The following is a 27,981-nucleotide window of genomic DNA, read 5'->3' as shown; positions in this document are numbered from 1 at the left end:
GTTTATGAAATCCAAAGAGGAATAATTGTGTAATATTAATACTTATTTATGATCATGATTGTAGATATCCCCAAAGTCAAGCACTGTAAGTATCACTTGATGTTGTTGTTGTTTTTTTTATTGGACTTGATTCAGACTTTTGTCACATGGACACTTTGTTGCAAGTGCAAAGAATTAAAAAAAAGTCGTGATAAAATAAAACGTTCGATTTGGTGGAATGCGCGTGTGTTTATTTATTAGTTTGCTTCTCAATTGGTCATAGAAATGAAGAAAAAGTCTGTTTTGCATTACCAGTTTTGGCCAGAAGCGTCGCTGTGGCCACATCGCGAAGCGCCATGACGATTTCACGGAAACAGTCTTTGGCGTGACCCGGAAAGACGACATCATTCCCGACAAGCATGTGGCTGATATCGTGATCTATTTCACAACAGATTGTTTCCTGGCAACTTCGTGTTTTATTTGATTTTTTTAGGGAATATCGTTTGTGTTTGTGCGTTTTTTTAATTATTATTATCGCGTAGCGGGGAAAGTGATAGTTTAGCAGTGATGGGAGTCCCCGCATTTTTCCGTTGGCTCAGTCGCAAATATCCCTCCATTATTGTACATTGTGTGGAAGAGAAGGTAAGCAGTTAGCATGTTCGCAGCTTGGTAAACACAAGACACATTTGCGTGGCAAGTCGCGTTCGGATGAGCACCGTTTTTATTTTACCCGTAAATGGAATCTGACTCGAGTCGGAAACGAAAGCAATTGCAACGCAGTCCGGCCTTGCCGAGAGAATTTGCACTTTTACTTGGCCGCCCGTGCGACGACTCTACAAGTTGTCCAAATAACAAGCAAGTTGCGTCTGAATTTTTAGACTTTTGGTCGTTGTAGTAGAGACTTTGATTTGCTCAGAATAATACCGGCTAATGACACGGAAATGAGTCCGGCCTTTGCCTTGTGCAAAATCTCAAATCAAGTTTGCAACTGCAATTGTGACGTCACAGTTCGCCAGCCTGAACGTTATTTGGCTTTTAAAGCCTATCGCAGCAAATCTAATGCAGCAAGTCTGCAATGTTGGATGTGTTTTCATCTAAGTTCTTGAAGTTGCACCGTCTCTTTATTATTTCTTAACATGTCATATTTGTTTGTTCCAGGGTAGGGAGTGCAATGGAGTTCGCATCCCCGTGGACACAACCAAGCCAAACCCCAATGAGGTGGAGTTTGACAATTTGTACTTGGACATGAACGGCATCATACATCCTTGTACACATCCGGAGGACAAGTATGAAGTGCTTTCTATTTTGCTTTTTTCGTCAGCGGTAGCAAAGCGCCGAGTCTGGCTCGACTGCTCGGAAATGAGCTTTTGAGGAGACTTGTAGAGTAAAATCCGGTCCACAAAATGCCTTGAATTGGAGTGAAACAGTTTGACGTGCTTGTTTCTCGACATATCTCCTCGACCTTTTTTGTTTGCTACTCGTGGAAGCTCTTCTCTAATTGGTTGACGTGTTGCCGTTGCGAAGTATCAACCAGTAGGTTCGCAAAGGCCCGAATTGCAACGTGTCCAAATGACGGTGACGTTTCAAACGAGCCCTGAAAAAATGACTTCAATAGCAAGATTAGAACGTTTATGCAAAAAGCAGCTTGGGCAGCAGAGTAGGACATACATTTTTATTTTATTTTTTTTGGAGTGAATTTATGTCACTGAGATTTGAAGCATTCATTACATTTTTGAAACATTTTTTTAAGCAATTTGCACCAAGATGGTGTTGCTATTTTTACAAATTGATATGTCACCTTGGGTGGTTGTTGTTGTTGTTTTTTTTTTTTTTTAAGCCTTGTTTTGACATGTCCACAGACCGGCGCCCAAAAATGAAGACGAGATGATGGTGGCCATCTTTGAATACATTGACCGTCTGTTTAATATCGTGCGCCCGAGGAGAGTTCTGTACATGGCCATCGACGGTGTGGTAAGCGATGCGATGCGCGTCACATTTTGGTCTCGCAAATGTTCTCACTGTTCAACTTGCAACCAGGCGCCGCGTGCCAAAATGAACCAGCAGCGTTCTCGCCGCTTCCGCGCCTCCAAAGAAGGCGCCGAGCTCACGGAGGAGAAAAAGCGCATGCGTGAGGAGGTCATCCAGGCAGGTCGGTTGTCTCCGCACTGCCGAAACTCGTCACGCAAACGCGACATCTGACGTGCGCGTCTTCCCACACAGGCGGTTACCTGCCACCGGAGGAGATTAAGGAGAGGTTTGACAGCAACTGCATCACACCAGTAAGTTCATTTGTTTGATTTTGAACTTAAACTCTCTATTGATGAATGACTGTTCTGCCCTCGGTCAGAAATAAAAAAAGTTAATCTCTATTTGATGCATCAAACGTAGTCGGTTACTTGGTATCGGCGAATACTTGAGTTGAGTACCGGAAACGAGTCGCGAGGAAGGCGTTGCGGTGCCGGTTGGCCGTCTCACTCTCTGCCGTTTGCAGGGGACGGAGTTCATGGACAACTTGGCGGTGTGTCTTCGCTACTACGTGGCAGACCGACTCAGCAACGACCCGGGATGGCGAAACATCACGGTGAGCTCGTTTGTCTCTGCTGCCGTCGACTCGATGTGGTCAATAACGGTCTTTGGGGCTCTCGAAGGTGTTCCTGTCTGACGCCAGCGTTCCGGGCGAAGGCGAACACAAGATCATGGACTACATCAGAAGACAGAGAGGTGCCGATCGCTCCCCACGCCACTAATATGGACAAAAGTACTGGGACAAGCAGTCAAGTGAACAAAACAGCTCCCGCATTTCTCGGGAGGGCCGTGTCCAAATACTTTTGTCCGTATGGTGCAGTGGTGGTGTTTTTTTTGTGTATTTTTTTAATTAAAATGTCTTATTGTGTATACTGCAGGAATAGCATCTTTTCCAAAATGAAAATATATATATTTTTTATGCTTTATTTTTTTAAGAAAATGCTCATCTTTTCCCAACAAAAACAAATGGAAGATTGCAACTTTTTTCACTTGTTCAAATTCATCATATTTTGACTTAAAGAGGAAATGCAGCCATTCTCTTAAAATAAACATTTCTGATCCAATGTTCTTGGGGAAAAAAACCCACTTTTGTTGAATTTAATTCCGTGAACATGATGGCTGTTTTCCCAAATGGGCCACATTTGAATACCTATTGCATCTTGGGTGCATCCATTTTGTTTAATTGTGATTAATCGATGATGACTTAAAAAAAAAAGAAAGCAAACTCTTCTTAAAAGGATTTCCATGGCCAAAAGAGTCACAAGATGCTGTCAAAGCATTACTTTTCTCTACATAAATATTTTGAGATTCTTCATCTGCTCCAAAATTGAAACTTTTCTGAACATAATCACAACAATTCCATTTTCTTTGTCGTCCGCAGCTCAGCCTAACCACGACCCCAACACGCATCACTGCCTGTGCGGCGCTGACGGTCCGTTTTCAAAACAAATTCCAGAAAACAAAATCACACTCTCACGCAACCTCCCCTCAGTAGGACATTTGTATTGGTTTTGAACTAAATGTGTGTGCGGCGGCCCGACAGCGGACCTCATCATGCTGGGCTTGGCCACGCACGAGCCCAACTTCACCATCATCCGCGAGGAGTTCAAACCCAACAAGCCCCGACCGTGCGCCCTCTGCGGTCAAATGGGCCACGAAATCAAAGAGTGTCAAGGCGTCGCCCGAGAGAAGCGAGGCCAGGTCAGATCACGCCGCCTTTGCCGGCCCGTCGGGAATCGCTCCAAAAATAAAAACCTCGCCTCGACGTGTGGCTCTTGCAGCACGACGAATTTGCCGACGCGGCGCCCGTGTCCGAGCAGGAGTTCATCTTCATCCGGCTGTGTGTGCTCAGAGAGGTAACGTGCGTGAGATTGAGGCTGCAACAATTCAATTTGACACAAAGTCAACTGTGGTGCGCCGCGTTCTCTCTCTCAGTATCTGGCTCGGGAGCTGACCATGGCCAGCCTGCCGTTCCCGTTCGACTTTGAGAGGAGCATCGACGACTGGGTGTTCATGTGTTTCTTTGTCGGAAACGATTTCCTCCCTCACCTGCCGTCCTTGGAAATCAGGTGACGGCGACCGTTTCCCGCCATGCGTCTGCGTGTGAAGCTCCAAAACGAACAACACGATTCATATGGAATGGATTTTGCCATTTTGGCTCCATCGCAAAGACATGCAATCCATTGGATGCCTTGATCTGATTTTCTCGTAAACGGACGTCCACCAAGAGTTGAACGATATCTCGGGTCGGCTAGCCGAGACCACATTGAGCTCGGGTTATAAAAATGCCTGAATAACAACTGCTCTCATACTTGATGCTATTCCATCATCTTACAGAGAGGGGGCGATCGACCGACTGGTCAAGATCTACAAAGACGTGGTACACAATACTGGGGTACGTCTGCTGCGGTGGGAGCTTGCAGGCTGGCGAATGTCGAAAAATTGTGGCCTCTGATGACAGCTGTGTGTGTGCGTGCGCGCGCAGGGCTACCTGACGGAGAACGGCTTCGTCAACCTGGCACGCGTTGAGATAATCATGCAGGCCGTGGGCGTGGCCGAGGACAACATCTTCAAAAAGCGAAAAGAAGACGATGCAAGACATTTTCAACTTGGACATTACGAGTCACGCAAAAAAAGTGGTCAGGTTGATTCCGAGCTTTTTTGTTCTCTCTCTCTCTCTTTTAGGAGCGCTTTAAGAAAAGGATGAAAGAGAAACGGCTAAGGTTGAAGGTGAGCAACTTGGGCTCATTCATCCGTCAAACATTGGAATCGCAATCTTTATCGACGTTTTTTTTAATGAACGCACGCAGCGGGAGCAGCTAGGCCCCGCCTACGTGACAGGCGGCCAGTTTGAGCCGCACGCGCTGGGCCGAGGCCGCCACCCGCAACCTGTGGAGAACGCTCGCCACCAAGCCTACGACATGAGGATGCAGTCCAATCGGGTGCGTCCTCAACACTCACCGTCGCCCTCCTTGCTGCGTTTTCAACGTGTGTGTTCTTGTCCAGGATGCAGCTCATTCCCTGAAGGCCATGATGAGGAACGGGGGCGGGGCCAACGTCAGTTTCATATCTTTCGCCTTTTTGCTACCATGTGATTTGAATCCAGAACAGCCGCAACTGAGCTTAATTTCAGTCCCTGTCGCCGAGCCTCAGATTTGTGTATTTTTTTGTTGTCGGCAGTTTGCGGGCCCGAGCGACGCCGCCAACAACAACCGAGGCGTGAAAAGGAAAGCGGACAGCGACGACGAGTCCGAGCCGGAAGACAACGTCAGGTGGGCGTGTCAACGGAACAGCGGCTGTTGACACCGCTCGCACACTTGAAGCGGCACACACGCTCACAGACGCAATTAAAATGGAAAGCAGTCAATTCCTGGGTGACGCACTTCACAAATCTGCCAGCACGATTTGGTATTCATGGGGAGAGCGGCGCCCCCCGCAGGCCCACAAGAGCCGCACGGCCTCCATTATTTGAATTTCCCAAGGTGTCAAAACGGAAAAAGAATTCCAAATCTTGGAATGAAAACCGCTTGATTGCCGTTTGGACTCGGGAGGTGTTTTTTTTTTTTTTCCTCTCTCCTAAAGACGAGTTGTTGGCAGGTTGTGGGAGGACGGCTGGAAGCAGCGCTACTACAAGACCAAGTTTGACGTGGACGTTTCTGACGACGGCTTCAGGCAGAAGGTGGTCCAGTCGTACGTGGAGGGCCTGTGCTGGGTGCTGCGCTACTACTACCAGGTGAGGACGCCAGCAAAACTTCCTTCACTCGGGAAGCGGTCCTGCTGCCACGGGAATTAGTTTAGATTTTGAACACTAAATCTAAATTGTTTATCGACTCGCTAACTTCCAACGACGACCCAGGCTAAACTTAGCTGTCTTCCAGATGATTTGGATGAGGCTAGCTGTGTGTTAGCATGTTAGCTGCGAGGTTCTGCATCATTTAGACAAATAACTCAGCCATTGCGTTAAAAAAAAAAAATTCTTTTTGCTTGTGATTGTTGAAATTCCATCGCAGGGCTCGTTTCTTGAATCCGTCCGTGCGAGAATGCAGCCAACAATCTGAATTTCTTGATCCAAGTTTCATGTTCAGATGGGGAAGTGATGGAAATTGTTTTCAAATGTGAAAAAGTCATAAGTGGTGCCATCGTTCCTTTAACAGAGGTGGATCAGTCTGGGGGGGGGGGTGAGGGTGGGGGGCGTCCACAGGCTCGGCAATCCAAAAGTGCGTCTCAGCGGGCCGCTCTGAATTGATTAAAAGGTCCTCGGCAGACGGGACGTGTCTGCTCGGCGCTGCCGCGCATTCACGGTGCCTCTGCCAACGGCGTTGGTGTCACGCGCGGCTCGCCAAGTGACCCGCGGGGGGGGCGGAGGAGGGGCGCTGGTTGAGCCAAAAACACCGAAGACGTGATTCACACTTTGCTCCCCAAATCACTTTTCATCGTCCCGCCATGATGAGGACCTTCTATTTGTTTTACGTCCGTCGCGGCCAGCTCAAAGAGGACCGCCGCCATTTGGGAGCTGCAATTGTACACGCTAAGCCCCCCCCCCCCTCCCCCACGCGCTCTGAAAATGATAAGACAAAAAGAGATTTGGCAGCGAACTGAATTGCGCGTGTTCTCCTTGTGCCTCCTAAACGTTCTTTTGCATCCATTCGGGGTTTGTTGCCCGGTTTTGAAAATCGCAATCCAGGTGGTCGAGGTCGAAGCGAAGCGCAGAAAGGCCAAAGTCAACGAGCCGGATTTCAACACGCTTGCGTTGAAGAGAAACTCGCCTCTTGTGCTTGCAGGGCTGCGCCTCGTGGAAGTGGTACTTCCCGTTTCACTACGCGCCCTTCGCCTCCGACTTCCAAGACATTGAAGGGCTGTTCACCGACTTTGAGAGAGGAACCAAACCGGTAAGCGAGCGCCGATGGTTGGACGCCGGCGTCGAGCCCATCTCAATTTGTTTGCCCGTGTGCACAGTTCAAGCCCTTGGAGCAGCTGATGGGCGTATTTCCCGCCGCCAGCGGCAACTTCCTGCCCGAAACGTGGCGGAACCTGATGATGACGCCGGTGAGTGGGCAGCACGTTTGGGCGCTTGGCTTTTTTTTTCTTTTTTTTTCTGGAGACATTCACAAAATTCAGAAACATCAAAATTCTGTTTCTCTCTGACGTAAAAAGAAGTGAAGTAAAATTAATATTTTAAATTGGCTTGTTTGGTAATTGTCAAAAGGAAAAGAAAACAGTCAACTTGTTGTGAAAATGAAGTGTTGTTGTCGTGACGCGCACACAGGACTCTTCCATCATCGACTTCTACCCCGAAGACTTCGCCATCGACCTGAATGGGAAGAAGTACGCCTGGCAAGGTGAGACGGCCGCCGCCCACTTCTTTGCCGGCTGCTCCGTTGACGCGTTCTCTTTTCCGTCTTGCAGGCGTGGCCTTGTTGCCGTTTGTGGACGAGCGGCGTCTGCGGGCCGCGCTGGTCGACGTCTATCCCGACCTCACGTCCGAAGAAGGTCAGTCGCACTTTGACGCCGCGTCGCCACGCGTTCAATCCAATGATGTTGTCGTTCCAGAGAGGAGAAACGATCTGGGAAGCGACGTGGTGTTCGTCAGCAAGTCCCACCCGCTGTCCGACTTTGTCCAGGAACTGTACCGTGCGCAATGTCATGAGGTAACGCCCGGCAAATGTGTGGCGCGCGCGCCGATGGCCGGGTCACATGACATTTGCCGTTGTCTTTTAGCCCACGGAGGTGCCCGCCGAGCTCTGCCACGGAATCCGAGGTTTATTATCTCTCGATGACAACCCTATCCTACCAGATACGTAAGTACCACTTGGCACGTTTGGTCAGAAGGCGAGCCGTCCTCCCGTCTGAGCCGCTCGCGTGCTCACTGCCCTTTGACCTTTTTGTCCCTCAGGACGGTGAGCTCACCCATCCCCTTGCTGCGTGACATCGCGCGCAACAGCGCCATCGGGTGAGTGTACCGCTCTGACTCAGAATAGTATCAGATTTTTTTTTTTACAAAAGAAAACTCTCACTTGCACACTCCTGCGCGTTATACAGATTTTCAGAGCTCACAGAACTTTGGAGAAGGTCAAGAATTAAACGGCGCAATCAAGTTTGCATTGTGGGGCATGCGTGTGCTGGCCACCAGGGGGCGTTTTGTTACGTAGATTTACTTGATGTAGATTTGATTCACTGCCATTTGTCATTTTATGCTTGAGTTATATCGTCTGTCTGCTCGTGTTGCTGCTTTGTTTGTGTGCTAGTCGAAGTTAGCAAAAAGTCTTAAAACGCCCACAATGTTGGCACTAGTTTTGTTAGCCCGTTGGTGGCGTTTGCCATTTTGTTCAATTGTCTTTGTTTTCTGCTGTCCACTTGCGCTGCAAGGTGACAAAAGGTCACCTTGATCTCCTCAAAATGCAAATTTTGTCTTTTCTTCCAGAGTGAAGTTCAAAGATCCCCAGTTTGCGGAGGGATTCGTGTTCAGGGCCGTTCTCCTTTCCGGAGCAAAGTCAGTACCACGTTGACCTTTCAACTTAGCGATTTGAAATGAATCTCTCTGCGTTTGGATTGCCGAACGTTTGCGTGCGCCGCCTTCAGGATGCCCGCCAACGTGCTGAAGCCGGAGGACTGGGATCGGCGCGAGAACCAGCCGTGGCGACCGCAGCTCGGGTTCAACCCCAACAGGCAGCAGGCTCACTTGGACCAGTCGGGCTTCCGAGCGCTGGGGTGAGTTGACTTTTCCGCTCGTTATTTCATTTCAGGTTTTTTATGCGGCATTTGGTCAAATGGCAAAAATGAAACGACTCGCGGCGACGTTGCAAAAATCCTCGTTGAAGCGTCGCAAAAGTGATGCAAAGTCAAACATTGCCAGTGGAAGGTTCGTTATGCGTCTGTGAGCCGTTTTGAAATTGTGGCAATGTGTGCAAACCCCCCCCCCCCTCCACACACACACACACACACTGGCCATTAAGCAGCCATGCTTGATTATGAGCTCCACTTCCTCCTCCACACGTCCACATTATCATTAAGAAACGGCAATAATTGAACATCTGGCACCTCGAAGACGCCGTGTTTGGAATTCATCATGAGCACTTTTATAGTTTTTTTTTTTTTTTTTTTCTGGAAGGCTGCAGAAAACTTGTTTGACATCCTCTTGTTTCTCTCGCAGTCACTCGCTCCGAAACCAACATGGTGGCCAGTACAGCAACGCCCCGCCGCCCAACAACTACCAACAGCAAGGAAACTACCGCTCGTCCCGCGGCGGCCAGCAGCAGGCCTTCCAACGTAAGACGCGACTTTGTTTGGGTTGTGTGCCCGTTTGTGACCGGTCGCGGCGACACACGCTCGCTCAATTGAAGACGCCACTTTTGAAGTGCAACGGAATGAAATCAATCTATCAATGAAATAATGGCGCTGCTTCTGCGCCGCCTCATCACCTCGCTCGCGCTCAGACTTTGATGCGACAATTTGCGAGTGCGTGTGTGCAAGGGGAATGTCGGTCTGGTCCATGGAAGGATGCAAATGACTTCATTTGACTCCTCCCATTTTGCCGCTGTTCTGTTGTTAGCGGCTGGGAAGCGATGCCAGACGAATATTGCCGCAAAGCATCGTGGGTCTGCGCGCACAAACACTCTGAAGCGCCTTAAAAGCCAAGTTGAGTCCCCCCCCCCCTTTGGTGACGTGGCCCCTCCCCCGCGGGGGGGCCTTTGTGCGCCGCCGTCCCAGCGGCTTGCGTCCACTAAGCAGCTGCCCGCAAACGCCGCTGGTGGCCATTGTGGAGCTCAAACTCCAAAATAACAACTCCGCCCAAACGCTGACCTGCTCTCACCACAACGTACCAAAAAAAAGTTTCCACTTCCAAATCAAGTCAGAAATTGTATTTCCCTTACCAAACCTTTAGCCATCAATATCTCACGAGTGTGTAAACAGCTCCTGGTTTTTTGTTTCAAGTTGATTTTTTTTTTCGTAAGTTAAGAACAGTTAACAAATGTATTTAATTTTATAATTTTATTTATTTTTATTTTTTTTAATGGGAAAAAACAAGAAGTTGCTTGTATGCAAATGTAGTGTCAAATTTCAACACAAAGCGGCCGGCAACAAAAGTGAGTGCACCCCCCTGTGAAAATCTAAAACTGACACTTGAGAAAATGCACAAATATTCATTTGCAAATGAGTAAACAGTTTGTTCATCATCTTCCAACGTACGAAATGATTTTGCTCTGTTTGCATTTTATTTGAATGTGACCAATCACGACAACTTGGACTGTTTGCCGCAGACAAAAAAAAAAAGGCGCCACGCGTTCACGTAGCAAGTGCAATTATTTTGTCCTACGCGTGAGCTCCGTTTGGTCAAAAAGTATGAAATTGTTTTGCGTCGTCACTCGAAGGTCGAGCGACCGCACGGCTGCAAACGCAAAGCGACATTCGCCGCCGCTCATTTTCGCACCCGTGAAGTGAAATTGGTCTTTTCCCGCAGCACCGAGCGAGCTTGCCGAATCTGTGAAAAGTTTTTGTGCGACGTCTGCAAACAAAGACCAAAAAAAAAAAAAAATGCCTCGCTGTTTTTGTTTGGGCTGAGTCAAATAGTCGCCGTCTAAATTGAAAAGCGGCGTTTAGTTGCGGAGCGGCGCGTAATCCGTCCCTAATAGAGCGGCCGCTGCGCGCTGTCAGGATTGGAAGGCGTAATCCTTTTGTTGGCCTTTGTGGCGCGCAGACGCGCTCGATCATGGCTAATTAAAGAGATTGACAGGTGTCCACTTGGTGCTTTTGCGTTCTAATTGCAAGCCGACTGGGTGGTCCACTTGAGTCGTGTTGGCGGAAGAGATCATCAAAGTCGGCGGGCCCAGCTCATTCTGCCCCCGCGCCAACATTTCCTACTTGACCTCCGCTTTCCTTTCTCAAAAGATGCGACAAACGTAACTTTCGGCTCGCGTGATTCATTTTTTAATTGGTCCTCATTCATCTAACGCCGCGTTTGCGTTAACTTGCACAGAAATAAAAATATTTTTCCCAGCTTCCTTTTAAAACGTGCAAAAGTGACACGATAAGTCGAGCGTTTTGGTTTGACGTAAATTTGAGGTCTCGCCTCTCCTGAACGCGACGCGACAAATTGTCAGCAAGTCGTCCGTTTTTGTGCTGGCAAGGAAATTGGGCCAAAATGTTGCGTCGGCGGTTTTGTTTTATTTTGAGGGCGGGCCTTGACAAAGGCTTGATTGCGTCGTGCAGCTTTATTTGTTTCAAACTTGACTTAGTTTGTCAATATTTCCAAAATGCTCAAAGTTTGTCGACGAGCGTGCCGAGTTGCTGCCTAACATTTAATAGATTTGAAAAAAAAAAAGAAGAGTGGTCCTGGTATGCAGGTGGACTGGCGAAACAAGAAGGCAGCTGGCCATCGCCATGGCAACGGTGGATCTGGAAGAAGCCTTTGGAGACTTTTTCTTTTTTTCTTTCTCTCAAGTGGGCTTTTGTGGAGACTCGGCCGTGATGGAAGCGAACCACTTGAGGAGGCCACAATGTTGCCGGCTCAAAGCATCCTTTTCTTTCTTTTTTTTTTTTTTTTTTTTCCTCCCTCATTTGCTCAACAAAACATGCAAATATCCCCCTCGGAGCTCGATTTGATCTGGGTGTATGTCGCGCGTCGGGTCTGTCGTGGCCGCCCGGTTCCGTGGACGTGACCTGATGTGACGCTTTCCTTTGTCGTGTGCAGATTCCAGAGCTCGGGGCTTGCTCGGGGCGCCGCCGTCCTTCCACCACCAGCCGCACTTTCCACGGTGAGTCCACATTTGGTCCAAACTCGCCTGGGCCCGGACCGGAGCCCTGCGCCACGCTCAATCTTTGTTTGAGCGTTTTGTTTAAGGTCCATGTACTAATATGGAGCTTCAGATGGGCGATCAAGGACATCAAATAAATGCGCAAATGTCTTTCCACAGAGTTACAGTTTTGTTTCTGAGGCCGGATTTGAAGTGTCCGTGCTGTTTGTTTGTGTTTGTAGGCAGCAGCAGCAGCCACAGGCGTCGTACCACCACAGTGGCCGTGGCGGTGGCGGTGGCGGTGGCGGTGGCGGTGGCGGTGGCGGTGGCGGCGGCGGCGGCGGCGCTCACGGCTGGGACCGCTCCATGCAGTCGCAGCAAGCGGTGTACCAACACAACAGCAACCGCGGCGGCGGGGGCGGGGCCGGGGCCGGGCCCAGCGGCTACCAGCAGCATTTCCAGCAGCAAAGAAGCGACTGGCGCGAACGGCGGGACGAGCGTGGCCACCAGTACCAGGTACCAAAACACACTCAGCCAGTCGTGCTGCTCTCACAAAAAGTTTCTGGAGGGACGGAGATGCCCCTTTTTTTTTTTCTTTTTTTTTGGCGCATCAGTCATCAGCCACAACCAAAATAATTATTAATTATTGTACTCACATGAATATCAGAAATGGACTTGATTCGTAGTCATTTGTTTATTTTGTTTATGTGGAGATGGTTTTTGCATTTCAAGTTGCAAGTTGATGGCCAATTTAGTTGAACTTTTTTTTTTTTTTTTTACCACTATATTTTTCTTATTACATTTGAAGTGGGTAGCATCCGTTTAAAAAAAAAAAAAAGAAGTTAATTCAGCCCCAAAAAAAGGCTACTCTTTCATTTGTATTTTCCAATTTGATGCATTTAGTTCATTAATAGTTGTAAATGATAATTTTTCTTAAATATGCCACAAAAAATTGTTCTGTCAAAAAAAATGTTTTTTGTTTATTTGTTTTTTTTTTTTTTAGGGCCACAACTCCAACAGAGGTGGTTACCCTGCACCACCACCGTCCAGAAGATACATTTGGAAATGAACACCTTTTTTTTTTTTTTTCCATTCCCTTTTATTCTTTTGACATGATTTATTTTCACTTTAATTCTGCTTCTTGGAAGTTAAATGTAAGTAGAAATTTTAAAGACAGTAAATGTTGTACCTTTGAGAGATTCTCCAACTTTGTCTTTTACCAACTTGTCCAATAAAAAAAAGAGCAAGTCTTGTGGAAATGTGCACTTTTTTTTATTTCATCTATCAAAAAAACTCAAAATGTCTTTTAGCATATTTCGTTTTGGAAAGTTAATTTCGAATGCATTTTCTACATTTACAGCAGACGGGATCTAAAAATGCAAATATTTCTTGCCAATTAAAATAAGCTACAAAGAATGTCTCATTGTGAAAGCTGAAATAATTCACCAAGATTCTGCAATTGCGTCACGTTTTCATTGACTTCAAAACAAGTAAAAACTTCAAACGTCCTCAGTCCAGTTCTGGGTCGGTCCTACCAAGTTCTGCCGTAGAGCAAAGTGGACCCCACCGGGGAACCGAGCACGCCTCCGGTGTAGTCGAGGAGCGCCGTGTCCGCGTGCGCGCGCACGCCTGTCGGAAGGCCGGGCGTGGGCCCCCCCTTGGCCTCCCGGTGCTCCCGGCCCTCCGGCTCCTCCCGGGCCTCCAGTTCCCGCTCCAGCTGCTGACTGGCGCTCGTCTTGGCGGGTGGTGGCGGGGGCGCTGGCTCGGGGTCACCCCGGCGCGGCTTGGCGAGCGCGCACGAGCCGCCTCGGCCGCCGTCGTGCTGCTGCGGCTCGGCCGCCTTGTCCTTGAGCTGCCGCTTGAGCTTGTAGCGGTGGTTCTGGAACCAGATCTTGACCTGGTTGGGACTGAGGTGGATGAGACCGGCCAGGTGCTCCCGCTCGGGGGCCGACAGGTACTTCTGCTGCTTGAAGCGGCGCTCCAGCTCGAACACTTGCGCCTGCGAGAAGAGCACCCGACGCTTCCTCCGCGGGGCCGCCGCCAAGGCCGCCTTGCAGGCGCCGCCGTCCAAGGCCGACAGGCCGCCGCACGAGCCCCCCAGCCGGGAAACTGGAAAGCGAGCATTCACGTCAAGATGCCATCGGATTGCAACATTTTGAATGCAGCAATTAATTGGCCATCAAATGGGGTAAGGGAAAACCAATCGGTACTATCGGTATTTATCTATGCAAACAAAAACAAAAGTGATGGCCGAGAAAAAAGAGAAATTCGCTTCGGCCCTTCACAAAAATACAATACATTTTATTATGCATATGCATTGCAGTTTGAGGCTCCTCATCAAATGTAATTTTTTTAAAGTACAAAAATGTTACTTTTTTCAATTATGCAGTATAATTGTCCTGCGATAATTTCAACAATCTGACAGTAAAGCGGCTAATTCGAAAAAATGATTTAATTGTGCAGTAAGAAATTTAAATGGTAAAAAAAGAACCCGAACTAATTTGCGTAATGAGACGAAAACTGATCTGAAATGTATTAATTTTAAAGTGAGTAATTTAAATGCAGCAATCGTGAAGTATAGCTTGGTTGATCTTTTTCCGTTATTAAATGCCGAGATCGCGTTCAAATATTTGCTTTGCTTTGGTCACAAAACGAGTAACTAAATTAGCAGTGTTTGCTTCTCTATAATTTGTAAATGTAGCCGAAGAACAAACACAATTTGAGCGTTTTTTTCAAAACAAAATTGCAATAGTAAAGACTTTCCATGCTTGCATCGAATTTTCAATTTTTATAAAAATAAAAGATAAATGGACATGAGTAACTTTTTGCAATTGAGTCCATTCGTTGATTTGAATAACCAAAAATAGGTCAATCTCGACTTGTAATAAAAAATATACTATCAGTGTTGCTTCAATTTAAAAAACAGAGAGGAAGAAAATGAGTAAGCGTTTCGTTTCTTTGGTCACTCTCAGTGCGTTTCTCTCAACTTGTAATCATTTTTCGTTCAGATCAAACTTTGATCATTTGCAGCCAAGTTATTTTAAGAATGTGTGATGTGCATCCTTCTCATCGTCCTCTTCATTTGAAAACAATTCTTGACTTCGGCTGCATTTTTTTTTGCACTTAGAACGAGTGTCAGTTTGTGCAAAAGTGGACTGAAATAATCGGAACTAACTTGGTGCGAATCTCGTTTCGGGGCCGCTGTACCAGGCCGCCGCCGCCGCCGCCGCAGCTGCAGCGGCAGCAGCAGGGCCGACCCCCCTCAGCGACTCCTGATAGGCCGGCATCTCCCCGCCGCCTCCGCAGAAGCCCCCGACCGAGCCCGCGAAGGGAGGCACGCCGGCGGCGACGTTGTTGTAGGCGCCGGACGATGCGGAGGAAGTGGACAGGTGCTGCTGCTGCTGAAGATGATGCTCCTGATGATGATGATGATGATGATGATGATGATGAGGGAGATGCTGCTGATGATGCTGGTACCGATACAGGCCGGCCGGGCCTGGCTCCTGCACGCCGCCGCCGCCGAACCTCCGGTACACGTCGTCCATGGGGCTGTGCTGCAGGATGTCGGTGACCGAGAAGGGGGTGGAGTGTCTGGGGGGGCTCAGGGACATGCTGGACGCCAGAACACCTCCCTCCCTCCCTCCCTCCCTCCCACGATGAGGCCGCGACGTGATGCATGCGCGACCTTATCCCACCCGTGGAAGGCGAAGGGGGCGGGGCGAGCGGCGCTGATTGACAGTTTGGACGTCGAAGCGCATTCGTCAGCAACGTGGCATGCAGGTGAGTCTGCTCTGCTAGTTTTGGGTTGCAATTTGCTTTGATTTAGTCGTGAGGAGAAGCGCTTCGCATAATGGATGGATGGATTTGAAATCCCAATCGTCTCGATTGACAAACATTTTTTTTTTAAAAGTCAGTCAGTTTCAAACTGAGAATGGCGGAGTGACCAGAGAAACAACAAACTTCATTTGACTTTACTTGCAAACACGAGTGACCTTTTCCCAAAAGTCTTTTTTCTGTTGTGACGTCATGCAATGGCTTGCCTCCCATTTGAGCTTAATCGAAAACAACGCGATGATTTGACACAAGCTCATCATGCTTAAGTTAATTGCAAGTGCATGACGTCATAATGGCAATCTTGTAACCATCACTGTTTTATTTGCAGAGAAAAGAGAACTAAATTTTAGGCTGGTCTACAGGTGCAAAAAGAAAAATCAGTAAGTGATCATTTGCATTGTGGGTAAAATATGCAGATTGGACCTGCCCAGTGCACCAATCAGATGACAGCATTCAAGAGGTGGAGACCACTGCAAGCTGTAGGTTAGCGTGGGGTGGGGTGCAGGGTAGGGTTGTAAGAACACCACCCAGCTCCAGTGGAAGGGGGGGGGGTGCTCTCGATACCATCAAGTCATTGTGATTAATGAAGTTGAGTTCAATGGTGTTAACAGACAATCTCCAGTTTTTGTAGTTTTCCGGAAGCGCGTTGTGACGTAGGACATAGTGGCCTCAATGAATCCCACAATCCATCTGAAAAGTGCTCATGAAGCCACAAAAGTACACATTCGTGACTAATTGGCGCCCCCTAGCGCCACACCTGTTGTAAATCAAATACCGTTTTTTTAATTAGCTGGTGCACACACCTGTGTGGAGTTATTGTTTTTGTTTGGATCTTGTGGTGGGGTGATTGTGGGGAAGAAACATTTTGCTGACCGTGAAAACATCGTGTGAAAATCATCAAGGAAACAACAGTGAGCACAAGTGTGAAATGGACTTGTAAAACAAAACGAACGTCAAACGTTAGCCAACTCGTGTTGCGGAGAGAAAGTTGATCTGTCCAAAAGAGCGACCTTGAATGGCGAATGAAGTAAGTGCCTGTCATTTTCCTACGCTATGGATGCGCCTCTATAAACAACAGTCAAGATAATAATGATGGAATAATTGGTGTGCACGTCATCAATGTTTCAACTCCCCTCGTCTTAGTCTCCCGTGGCGTATTTTTAGTTGGACGCCACAACAACACTAACAACACTGTTGAACAAAATTTCACTCATTTTCAAATCAGAGATGCGAGTCAACTTTTGCAAAATATTTTTTTTCGGTCAAACTTCAAAGCAAAAATGAAAAGAGCTCAAATCGTTGATATGCCAGGAAAAAAGGCGAGACAATTTTTCAGCCTCAAAAATACTTATGGGGACACAAAGACATGTGGAGCATTCAAATTTGCTGGTTATTCGTGTTTTTTATTTTATTTTATCATTATTATTATTTGGTTGGTCAGTTGATGACGACTGTGAAGTATGGTGGTTTAGCGCAGTTTTAAAAGAATTCTTGGTGACGTCATTTCCTTATGTGCGCGTGTAATTGGCCAAGCTTCTGCTGCCACCTTCCGTCAGTTTGATAAACTGCAATGATGCTCAAGAAGTCAAAATATTTCGTTGTGCCAGATATGTTGCAGATGAAATACTAATAAAGATAAGAAGAATAATGACACAATGAGCATCACAAAATTAATGTTTCAATATTTAGTATGGCTTGAATAACTTCAATAAATGCGCTTTTTTTATATCAGTTTTCCCATCACCAATGTAACGTCACAATTCGATTACTTTTCTCGTTAGAACGTGACGTCACATGCCTGACCACACACCGAGTCTTTTTTCCCCCCATCATCTTCCCTCCAATAGTTTGTCGGATTAGAAGAAGCGGTACAGAAGATGGATGGATGGATAATAACACCATTTTAAATTTTGCACAGCCATGGCCACGTTTTTTTTGGTCTTCATTTGTTTTCAAAGAAATGTTCATAGCTGTTGCTGATATTTTTGTCTGCCTTTTCTACTCTACGTGCACGTTTGTTTGTTGCTCTTGCTGAATATTTCGTTGTATGCAAGTTCGCTTGTAAAAAAAAAAAACCGATTGGGTGGGTGAAAATTGCGCATGCGAGACGAGTTGGCGTTTAAGACACTGACGTGCCCACTTCACTGATTATTTATTCTCATTCAAAGTCAATCGATAGTGTCAAGTTATTCAATTGAACATGCAGGATGCTTGCCTTCAATTTATTCGACGTCATGACAATATTTTCAACATTTAAGCAGGAAATGAAAGATATTTATGAGCTGAGGTCTGATCAAACGTTTCCAAGTCCTAATGATTGCTTTTCTTTTCTTGCTCGGCACAGCTCGCATGGGGGGGGGGGGGGGTTGGGGGGTGTTCCTGACCCCCCACTGACTTCAACCATCCTCACACGCACACAATTCCACTGCAAAACATGCTACACAACACAACACAACACAAAATGACACAATACGATTTTGCGCTCCTCAAGAATTCCAACGAACGACATTAAAACCGAAAATTACTGTTTTTCTTCTTACCATACAATTTTTTTTTGTCCAACACAAACACACATCACTGCACATGGAATAAACTGGACACGAATAACAATAGAGTGTAAAAAAATAAATACAATTGAAAAAAGTAGGGTGCGCTTGATTCAAATGTGTTCAACTTCACCAACATCGTCTAAGAAACGTCACTTCAGTCAATAACTTTGATCAAACGAGGAACTTTACGACCCAATGTTAATCACATGAATACAATTTTTTTTAAATACAAAACCGTCTCCGTTGACTGACACGTTGCACAACATCAAAAATAATTTAGAAAAACACATTTACAGCATACGAGAAACGTATTTTACAAGCTGTCACCGAGAAATATAACATATTAAAAAAACGGAAAGGAACAATTTTCGCGTCTTTTGTATCGCGCCGCATGGCGCATGAGTCAGGTCCAGTTGCTGTTCCAGCAGGTGAGCCTCGCAAGGGCCCGCTGGGTGACGTGCGCGTACGCGCACAGCGGAAAGGCCAGCCGCAGGTCGCGCAGGCCCCGGGGCCGCTCACTAGGCTTCGCGCCCCGCAGCACCACCGCCGGGATGGCGGCGGCGAGCCCGCGCAGCGCCTCCGGGCTGCGCTCGGCGCGCGCCCGCTTCGTCTTGTAGCGGTGGTTCTGGAACCAGATCTTCACCTGGTTGGGGGTGAGCCGAATGAGGCCGGCCAGGTGCTCCCTCTCGGCCGCGCTCAGGTAGCGCTGCTGCCGGAAGCGGCGCTCCAGTTCCGACGTCTGCGCTTTGGAGAAGAGGACGCGGCGCCTCTTTCGGCTGCTGTCGCGCGCCGCGGCCGGTGACGCGCCTGCACACGCGTGCACTGCGGAGGATAAAGTCGTGGTCAAAGCGGCCGGCAATCACTCATTCGGATCCACATGCATGCAACTGGAGCCGAGATTCGAACCCCGAACAACCTCAGACGTGGCGACCACTAGCACACCCACCCAACTGCCCATCATTTATGTTGTAAATTTGCGCTCACGTGACCGGTGGTGGCGATCCTCGGCGCGGTTCTCTTCGTCCTCGGCCTCCGCCTCGGCCTTTGCGTCTGCGTCGGCCTCTTTCGCACCTGAACTGCAGCACATGCCCGCCGAGTCCGGCAGGTCCAGAATGTCCCGCACTGAAAAGCCGACGCGTCCCAAAGACATGGCGCCCGCGCGCGGGAAACCACAAAGCGCCAAAGAACAAATTTGGGTATGCAAAAAAAAGTTCCGAAGTTGTCACAATTCGCGTTTGTCTTTTGCTACAGGTTCGAGTGTCTTCTTGTGTGTGTGTGCGTGTGTGTGTTTCAGAAGCGAGCCTGGACTGTAGCGTCTAACACGAGCACGCACACGTCCGCACGCACGCACGGGAGGCGCGTGGCTGTTAAAAAGGCGCGAGGACGAGGAGGTGGGTCAATGTCGTCACTCCGTTCCTTCTGGTTGGCTCTTGACCAAATTTGGCAGCGGCCACAAACAAATAAACCTTTTCAAACAGATAAATGCCGTCAATTCTATTGCTTGAAAATAAAAAAAAGCTAAATATAAAACAAAATGGGTAAATAAGGAGCCAATTAATTTCGTTTAGACTAAACACGCGATTGACATGTTGCAAGTGCACTTCAAGGCACTTTCATTTTTCCCCTCTTTTCTTTTTTTGCTTTTTATTTTGTTGTAGGAAAAAGAAGGAAAACGGACTTCAACCGGGCAAAAGCAAATTCAATGTTATCATCACATAATTTCTTTTACAAAATCGTCATTTTTATTTTTTATAAATGCCTCATTAGGCAACTGAGTGATGAATAAATGGTTTGATAATATTCAAAAATGCAAACGCGTTGTGTTGGTTTATTACAGGCTGGACTTTTTTGTCGCTTTTTTTTGTTCCACCGCAGAATAAATAATTCCTTTCTGAAACCTTTTTAGGAAGCTTTCATCGAAACAAAAATCTGTTGAACAAAAGATTATATTTAATTCAGTTCAGTTGAAGAGCGGTTTTAACATATTAATATGATGTCCTTGTCTTGACAATGAAAATGACGTCATCATAATTCAGCCGTAGGAAAGATGTTGCTCACTTTCGTTTCCGTTTGTCTGAGTTGTCATCAAAACAAAGAAAAAACGCTTTGGATTCATATTTGATCCTTGTACGTGTCGATATTGCGCTTGTGAGAGACGAGGAAACGTTAAATGTTTTTTTTCCCTAATTTTCTTTTATTTATTTTATGGAGGAATAACGAACACCACAGCCAGTTTTTCTTCCTTTTAATTAGGGCCACTTATTTCTGTATTTTCACTTGGTGTAAAACATCTAATCACATCTAATCTGCTTGTGTGCGCGCGCATGCGTGTCTATGTGTGTGCGTGTGTGTGCGCGCGCGCGTGTGATCTTGCTGGGTGGTCGAACTGCGCAAACAAACACACGATAAGGACAAAGCCACAAAGGCTGCACAGCCTCCGCATTTAAACCATTTATTCCCCCTCAATACTTTTTAATGGCCTCGCACACGCGCGAGTGCACGCGCGCACACGCGGGCAGTTGTCATGGTATTTTACTTCAATAGGCTCATCTTGCCTGTAAGACATACACACTCTTATGGACCCAGACGCAGTCGCGCACACACGCACGCGCACACACACACCCGCACACACACACACACACACTCGCACAGAAGGATGAATTTTGTCTCTATGCCTTGGCATTAGTTATGGAGAGCATTCCATGTGGTTGTCATGCTGCATGATTTGTCTATAATCGATCTGTGGTTGATTGGCGACCATTCCACAGTTTATCTGTGTCCCCTCTTCCTGTTTGGGGACTCTGTCAGCCGAAGTTCATCATCTCAAACTTCACCTTAATGGAGGCAAAACGCTATAAAAAGGCAGGAACGGATTTCAAGCCGGCAGGAAATCGCTTGGTATAGAAATACGGAGCATCCGCTTTAGGCCGCGGTGCCGCCTTCCAATTTATCAACAGTGAGCTTGGCTTCCCGACTTTTCGCCAGCGAGTGGACCGCCGAGGCCTCCCGCCGTCGCGCTGCGGGTGGCGAGACAAACTAAACCACAAAGTGACGCGGTGGTGTAACTGCGTTGGAAGACGGGGGATGAAGGGGAGGGTGGGGGGGGGGTTTCAGGGGCGGAAGAGTTCAGGAGGCAAAGAGTTCAGGCGAGAAAGTGAGGAGCTGAGGAGGCGTTCGGGAGGCTTGTGGGGAGGAGTTGAGAAATGGCTGAGGAGTTGAAGAGCGGAGGTGAACACGGGGGAGTTGAGACCGAGGTGAGGTTCAAATTGTTACAGTGTTTAAAACGCACAAGAAAGACACCCCAGATGCAGAAAGAAGAGTCTCAGAATGTCCTCAACTACATTCACCTTCCATGTGGAGTTCCCCAGGGGTCAATCCTGGGACCCCTCTTGTTCAATCAGTGCATGTCCCCATGAGGCCAGCTAATGCGTAGTTATAAAGTGTCGCACCACAACTATGCAGTTGAATTTGGGCCTATAGACGACCCTTTTAAGAACTTTCCCTTTTTTTCCTTTTAGTGGGATTTGAGTTATTCTTATGTTGGTTGGTGCGGTATATTTCTGATAATCTGAAACATTTGTTTTTTCTATAAGGGAACGAAAAATTTTAAATCAATTGATTTTGAATTTGATTTTTGCCAATCTGCAAATTTGATTTTTTGGCCATATCTTGCAGCCCTATTTTTGCTTTTTGTCAATTTAGTTTCATGTACCAAATAACAACTTAACATTCACTTTCAAGTCTTCATTACTGGCCAATCAGTTAGGAGATATCATCTTTTGGCGGTCTATTCAAAACTACCATAAAAATCAATCAAGAGCAAGGCGTCCACATAAATGTCTTGCTGCCATTGTTAAACTTGCACAGCTTTTGTGTCGGTAGAATGAAAAAAAAACCAAAACTAAACAACAAAAACACTTTTGTACCCATGTAAACAGTAGTGAGTGTGTTTTCATTTGCGTTCTTTGACTGCCCCCTGCTGGTCTTGTCCTGTCAGTGCTCGCAACGTGACGTCATAACTGCGCCTCCCTACTTCCCTCTTGTGGCGGACCGCAGTACAGCCCACTTGAAAATTGATGAGCAAGATTGGGAGGCTTGTTTTCGTAATGGACGTTTTCAGTGATTCGAGTACCGTAATGAAGCACTTTTACAATTACCAGTGACCACATTTTTTTTTTTACATAAAATTAGATATTTTATGATTACAAAAATACGTAAAAGCAGTTTGATAAAGGACAACTATTTTGATAATGTAGGAAACAAAGTAAACATGTCTAACTTCTGTATTTATTGACCTGATCCCTCAAAATGTGTACATTTGACACTTTTTACACACTTATCAGACGGTGTGCGTGTGCGTGTGCGTGTGTGTGCGTGTGTGTGTGTGTGTGTGTTAGAGAGGCAGACCGTCCATTGTGATTGTGTTTGCTGACACAGAACATCTGTTGTTATGATCCCGACAGCAGCAGCAGAAGCACAATGAACACAACCAGGCAGAGATGATGTGCCACACACACTTTTGCTTTCCAGCAACACACACGCGCACACACACACACACACACACACACATCATCATGCGTAATGTTGCTGATCGACTTTGCATATTCATGTTGCTAAGCGAGGGGTCAAACGCAACTTTGTTTCATGCCCTCAAATTGAATTGAATTTCCTCAAATCTTGCCACCAAAATTCTACATGTTCAAAAGTTGTGATGACCTCAAATCTCGTGCGGGGTCATGGTGAAAAACCAACCGAGGAATTTGATTTTTAGCTCCACTCAAGACTTTTTGAAAACGTTTTGTAAGCGGCACAAAAACTTAAAAGATGGTTGAGAAGATCGGGAAATGTAGTCTTTTGTGACGTGAGCCAACGAAGACGTGTGACGTGATCATCTTTCGATGGCGACAGCCGGCACCTCCCAGCCGGAACGCTCGTTAACATTTAAAAGGCGTCGCCGTGCTCGAAAATGCCAACGAAATCAATGTGGCGTGACAACAACATTGCTTAACGGCTTCATCCGACATGCGCAATTAAGCTCGTCGATAAAACGGACGGCGGCACGCCATCCGGAAAGTCAAACGCTGCTACGCTTGGAGAACTTCGCTTGGAAAATCCAAACTCAACTAAAATATGACGTGGTGGGCTGGTGTGGCGCCTCCATGTGCTCTACCAGTGGAGGTTTTTTTTTCTTTTTATGGATGATCCGTATAGTTGTGGTGCCGTGTAGTCATCATTTATCACAGGAAACATCTGCTGAGTGCAGGAAACGCGCGTCAAGAGTCCATTGGAACCAAGCTGACGTGTGAACTAAACTACGCTAAGCTACGTTAAGCTAAGCTAAGCTAACTGCATGACGAGACACTTGAAGAGCTCACGGGCGTGTTGCAATGTTGTCATTAAGATTCCAAACATTGTGTCCGACTTCATGCGTCTTTTCGCAAAGACTTTTTCGTGTGTTAACCACATTTCATGTTGCCAAGTGAAACTGGAGGAAACTTAAAAGTCATTTTCGGCCCGTGGCCACGACTGACGACAACGACCACCACCAAAAATATTCAAGTGAGTTTCGAAAATTGCTTTTAAATTCATTCAACGTGTTTGAAGAGAATTGGACAAAGTCTGACGTGACTCCAACTGTTTTTCTGCTTGCTAGTGAGTTGAACGGGGCGTCGTTTTATAACAGTCAGCTGACACTTCCGCAACCTTCGAGAGTGGACGGAACGCGACTTTGAAACCTCACTTTATATACTTTGCGATTTTTTTTTCTTCAAGAACTTGAATGTGAATCTTCGCGCTTGGCAAGTGTTCACGTTTCTCCATCTGTCTTTGGACTTGTCGTGAGTCGCAGCGTGACAAAAGCCGCCACTTCCGTTTCGGCGCCATTAAACAAGCAATTTGCCGTCTTCTGTAATCCATCGAGCCTCATTGACTTTACGTCGTTAATGTTTCGCAGGGACGAGAGCGAGCGGGTGTCGTCCAAGTTGGGGGTTACTCTGGTGTGCCGTCGTACGCTGCAAACTAAAAGTGCGACAATAAAGCGTTTGCCATCGTGAAGCCTTCGACAAAGCGGGTCGAAAAAATTTGAATTTTGCGAACAAATACATCACCGTTAGTGAGGCCACATGGTCAGAAACTCACCAAATTTGGCAAATATGTTGTGTGTGTGTGTGTGGATTGACACAATGTGTTTTGTCGTGTGGGAGCTTGTGCTTGTGCGTGTGTGTGTGTGTGTGTGCGTCACCGTGCACACTCGCTTGACAAAGGCTGACTTAATAGACGAGTGCTAAGTGGTGGCAGCTGACACGCACGCACGCACGCGCGCACGGAGGCTTCACGTCTGCCAATGAGATGATGTCATGGCCTTAATGACTTTCAAATCCCTAATAAGTCTACACTGTTTTTTATGTAATACATGAATTAAAATTTCAATTCATCTTTCGCCATTGAAATGCCGTGAATCCCTCCCAGCCTTCCTAAAAAAACGCAAGAAATGGTTTTTCAACACGGAAAATGGCGTTCCTTCCGTGGTGTACTTTTTTTTTTTACCCAAAAAGTGATTTTTGCTTCAATTCAATGCACATTGTGCTGCTCCTACTGGCGTGCTCTCCTCGGCCACCTGGGGGCAGTATATTGCACACGTCGGCATGTACAGTACTTGGTTGAGTCATTCCTATAGCAGAGGATTGAAAAAAACCAAAAACAAATCCGCCAGTGAGTGTTGCTGTTCGCCGTCTCCGGGTGACGTCGTCCTCGTTTTTTGTCACTCAAGTGGGAAGAGAAAAGGATGACGGTGCTCGACGAGGGCGGACGGCGGTTAAAAGCCAAATCTGCCACAATCTAAAAATAGAAGCAGCGGTTTTGCTTGTGTGTCAAAAGATGACGCCTTCTCCTTTTCAATGTCATCATTGTTGTTACCCTTTTTTTTAAAAAAACAAACAAACCCAAAACGTTATTTAACTCATTTTTTATTCTATTGTTTTCAATCAAATTAGATAACCTCATTAACAAAAATGTTTAGTGTACTTTTTTTTTAATTTAGCAACTATTCAATGACATGAGTTAATTTAAAAAAAATGGTCGGAAATAATCAACATGTCATCCAAATGCCAACAAAAATAGCTTGAATGAGTCGAGTGGTCCCGCAGACCGCATGGAGGGACTTCCCGCACACGTACACGCCCACACGCGCACGCTAAGCGTGTGTTGCCGACGTCACAAGTGAGTCACAACCTAAAATGAAAAGACTCCCCCTAAAACATGAAAACTGTGCTGCACTAGTGACTACTCGCGTTCATGCATGTCACTCACTAATAATGTCTTTGTCCTCACTAGGAAGACAATTTCACTACTAGTGGCCCACAAATATGCAATACAAACTAAGTCCAACTAGTAAGCACGTGTCATGCACTAGTAGCCATTTCATCAAGAATATTGAAAATTCATCTTAAAGTCAATGTAGGACAACGACTAGAGTCACTAGTACGACAATTCGGCTCACTAGTCAAACGAGTGTTGCAACATTTGTTCCACTAGTGCATCAACTCGCCTGACTAGTGCAGACGACTACAAAGGACGGCGGCGCTACTGAAATTCAGAAGTAGCAAAACCACAAGAGGAAACCAGCGTGGCCTGATAGCGCCACCACTTCCTGTGTGATGTCACAGCGTCGCACTGATTGCGTGTGCGCGCGTGTGTGCGTGCACAACAACAACAACACGTTTTTTTTTCTCTGCGTAATAAACGCATCACATTTGCTGCTTTCATCTTTTTCCTCACACGGACGAGCATCCCGTGACATTTTGATGTCCTTATCAATGATTGTCTTTCCCTTTGAGCGCAGCGCGCGTTTCCGCTTATCTGTTTTTTGTGCTGCATGCAGATAGCGTGTTCATGGAGCTTTATTTCTTATCGTTGTGCCGCCACAACTGAAGCAGAGTTTGTACATATTTAGCGTAAACATGCCACCATTAAGATTAACGTTTTTTTTTTTTGTTCTTGATAGCGGAAAGCCCGCCAAGGCCACTCTTAAACTTCCACTTTTGAAACAAACTTTTCACTTGTATTAATTTATTTCATTTGTATGCAGCTTGCATAGCAAAACAAACAACCCAATCTGGTCCAACCAATACAAACAAAGAAATGAGTTTTTATAAACGTTTCTCGTGGTTTTAGAGGTGAAATGAATCCCAATCCTAATTGTCTTGAACGCAGCACTAGGCCTACAAAAAAATCTCAAGCGAGCAAAGGAAAGGTAAGCCAATTGCAATAAAAAAACGCCGCTATATGAATAATGGAAACTTCAATCAATCCTCTGCATTAAGTATAAAACCAACAAGATGGGAAACATCATCTCGCAAGGACTTTTTTTGTGTGTAAAATGTCCCCAGTTTCTTCAAACGCAGCAAAAATTCAATGAAAAACAAACTGCTGGGCCTGAATCTGACTTATTCGATCACTGCTCTACATCAACGATAAAATGATTTCCAAAGAAAACAGCGCCACAAATTGGCGCTCAATGCACAATTGCTATTTTTGTTTATTTGTGAAAATCAAATAAAGTTGTAGATATCTGGAATACTGGTGTTGTTGATTTTTTAAACTTGATCTATAATTCTGTTGCTTGATTCACTTGTAGATCAGCTGAATTGGAATGGAAGCCCATCATCGTGACGTCATACTGTATGTCCAAGGCAAAATGACGTTGCAGACATCTAAAGAAAAAAGAACGTTGCAAAGATCTGACTAGGCGAAATTAAACGATCGCTGCCTGGAGCAACATCCAATGTTGCTGTTAAATGTTTGGTCTTGCCGTATGCCACACGTCGCTTCCCCTGTGACGTCATGGCTTTGGAAGTTAAACGGTTAAACCCAGCGGCGCTCGTGCCCGCGTCCTGTTGCACCGGGGGCGCGCTCAACCTCACCGGGGCTGGCCAATCTCTAACCGCGCACACGCGAGCACACGCAAGCACACACATGAGCGCGCGCGCGCCAACACTCAGGTCGAGGCGGCGAGGCAGTGACGAGAGGACGCGCTCGGACTTCGAAAAACGTCGGCGTCGGCGTCTGGAGCAGACACCAGCTCCCCTTTGGACTACCTTGTTTTTTAATTGTAATTTTTTGAATTCACAAGTCTACCCGGAGAGGGTCGGAGCGACGGTGCAGCATGTCGGGCAACAGGGAGGAGGAGAGGCGGAAACTGGCCGACATCATCAACCACTGGAACGCCAACCGGCTCGACCTGTTCGAGATCAGCCGGCCCACAGAGGTAAGCGGCAGGCCGGCGTCGGAGCGCCACGATAGGCCGCGGTGCAGCGGGGCCTCGACGAGTCTTTGCCGCCCCCACTCACTACGCGCTTCGGAGATGCCGATTACGGACCGCGGCGGGCGGCGTGCTTTCGTCGCTTTCTCGCTGGGAAGTTCCGCGCTCGGACTAGGAGAATGTACGCCAGAGTCCGTTGGCAAAAGTGGCCATTTACGATGCCGTGCTTTTAGAGACATTCAACTAAACAAAATGTGAACCATTTTTACATTTGGTCTTACAAATAGCGAAATCAGTCGCTTGGGGACTTGTTCGTGGCGTATTTCGAGTCGAAATGAGACAGAAATTGTGATTTGACGAAGCTAGGTAGCAGCTTCTTGCTACCGGACACAGCTGTGCGTTGTAGAGGTGAAGAGGGAATAACAAGATCGCATTTGCAAAACCCAATACTATGCTAACCAAGTTGTTTTTATAAATATACTCCGCTCGTCTGGGCAAAATAAGCGGGCCGAATGTGCAACGAACAGCAGCCACTTGTTTTCAAGTGTTCAGGTGTCATGTTGGCCGGTGGCGAGCCGCCGTCGAGGCTACGCAGCTCTTAAAA

At 46.8% G+C, this 27,981-nt stretch overlaps 4 protein-coding genes and 1 long non-coding RNA gene across 24 annotated transcripts in view; 3 read left to right on the top strand and 2 right to left on the bottom strand.

Moving 5' to 3' along the window:
• Positions 1 to 364: 364 nt before the first annotated feature.
• On the top strand, positions 365 to 12,994 carry xrn2 (5'-3' exoribonuclease 2). Of its 2 annotated transcripts, XM_088286558.1 has the most exons (32): positions 365 to 621; positions 1,138 to 1,265; positions 1,839 to 1,950; positions 2,017 to 2,128; positions 2,200 to 2,258; positions 2,471 to 2,560; positions 2,628 to 2,700; positions 3,386 to 3,436; positions 3,548 to 3,705; positions 3,786 to 3,860; positions 3,940 to 4,073; positions 4,342 to 4,399; positions 4,490 to 4,597; positions 4,690 to 4,734; positions 4,815 to 4,946; positions 5,011 to 5,061; positions 5,185 to 5,276; positions 5,602 to 5,737; positions 6,786 to 6,893; positions 6,961 to 7,050; positions 7,271 to 7,343; positions 7,411 to 7,494; positions 7,555 to 7,652; positions 7,723 to 7,802; positions 7,898 to 7,954; positions 8,426 to 8,494; positions 8,584 to 8,712; positions 9,155 to 9,270; positions 11,693 to 11,756; positions 11,978 to 12,037; positions 12,071 to 12,251; positions 12,739 to 12,994. In XM_088286558.1, the coding sequence occupies exons 1-32, from the start codon at positions 547 to 549 to the stop codon at positions 12,802 to 12,804; spliced, it is 2,964 nt and encodes a 987-aa protein (XP_088142684.1). In that variant the 5' UTR covers positions 365 to 546; the 3' UTR covers positions 12,805 to 12,994. The 2 variants fall into 2 exon arrangements, with proteins under 2 accessions (XP_088142684.1, XP_088142685.1); XM_088286559.1 differs by lacking the exon at positions 5,011 to 5,061.
• LOC148316287 (homeobox protein Nkx-2.4-like) lies at positions 12,943 to 15,346 on the bottom strand. Its single transcript, XM_088286560.1, has 2 exons — positions 14,911 to 15,346; positions 12,943 to 13,844 (listed from the first exon to the last, which is right to left on the bottom strand). The coding sequence occupies exons 1-2, from the start codon at positions 15,344 to 15,346 to the stop codon at positions 13,267 to 13,269; spliced, it is 1,014 nt and encodes a 337-aa protein (XP_088142686.1). The 3' UTR covers positions 12,943 to 13,266.
• Positions 15,347 to 16,323: 977 nt separating this feature from the next.
• Positions 16,324 to 19,867, top strand: LOC148316285 (uncharacterized). Its single transcript, XR_015840197.1, has 3 exons — positions 16,324 to 16,596; positions 19,413 to 19,509; positions 19,777 to 19,867. It is a non-coding gene; the product is annotated as an uncharacterized LOC148316285 (long non-coding RNA).
• On the bottom strand, positions 17,927 to 19,443 carry LOC148316286 (homeobox protein Nkx-2.2a-like). The gene is made up of 2 exons (XM_088286583.1): positions 19,103 to 19,443; positions 17,927 to 18,940 (listed from the first exon to the last, which is right to left on the bottom strand). The coding sequence occupies exons 1-2, from the start codon at positions 19,266 to 19,268 to the stop codon at positions 18,522 to 18,524; spliced, it is 585 nt and encodes a 194-aa protein (XP_088142709.1). The 5' UTR covers positions 19,269 to 19,443; the 3' UTR covers positions 17,927 to 18,521.
• A 7,216-nt stretch (positions 19,868 to 27,083) lies between the features above and the next one.
• afdna (afadin, adherens junction formation factor a) overlaps positions 27,084 to 27,981 on the top strand; it is a 35,109-nt gene continuing 34,211 nt past the window's right edge. For 11 of the 19 annotated variants that reach the window (XM_088285617.1, XM_088285608.1, XM_088285618.1 and 8 more), the window contains exon 1: positions 27,085 to 27,383. In XM_088285617.1, the coding sequence (XP_088141743.1) occupies positions 27,282 to 27,383 (102 nt within the window). In that variant the 5' untranslated portion in view covers positions 27,085 to 27,281. Of the gene's footprint in view, positions 27,384 to 27,981 lie in introns of all 19 variants that reach the window. The other 8 variants (XM_088285604.1, XM_088285620.1, XM_088285601.1 and 5 more) reach the window with 2 other exon arrangements.

This window comes from Idiotropiscis lumnitzeri, chromosome 21 (genome assembly GCF_059441095.1).
Source record: "Idiotropiscis lumnitzeri isolate Australia: NSW breed Sydney's pygmy pipehorse chromosome 21, RoL_Ilum_1.0, whole genome shotgun sequence".
NCBI classification, from domain to species: Eukaryota; Metazoa; Chordata; class Actinopteri; order Syngnathiformes; family Syngnathidae; genus Idiotropiscis; species Idiotropiscis lumnitzeri.
This window is presented reverse-complemented; position numbering and strand designations above follow the sequence as displayed.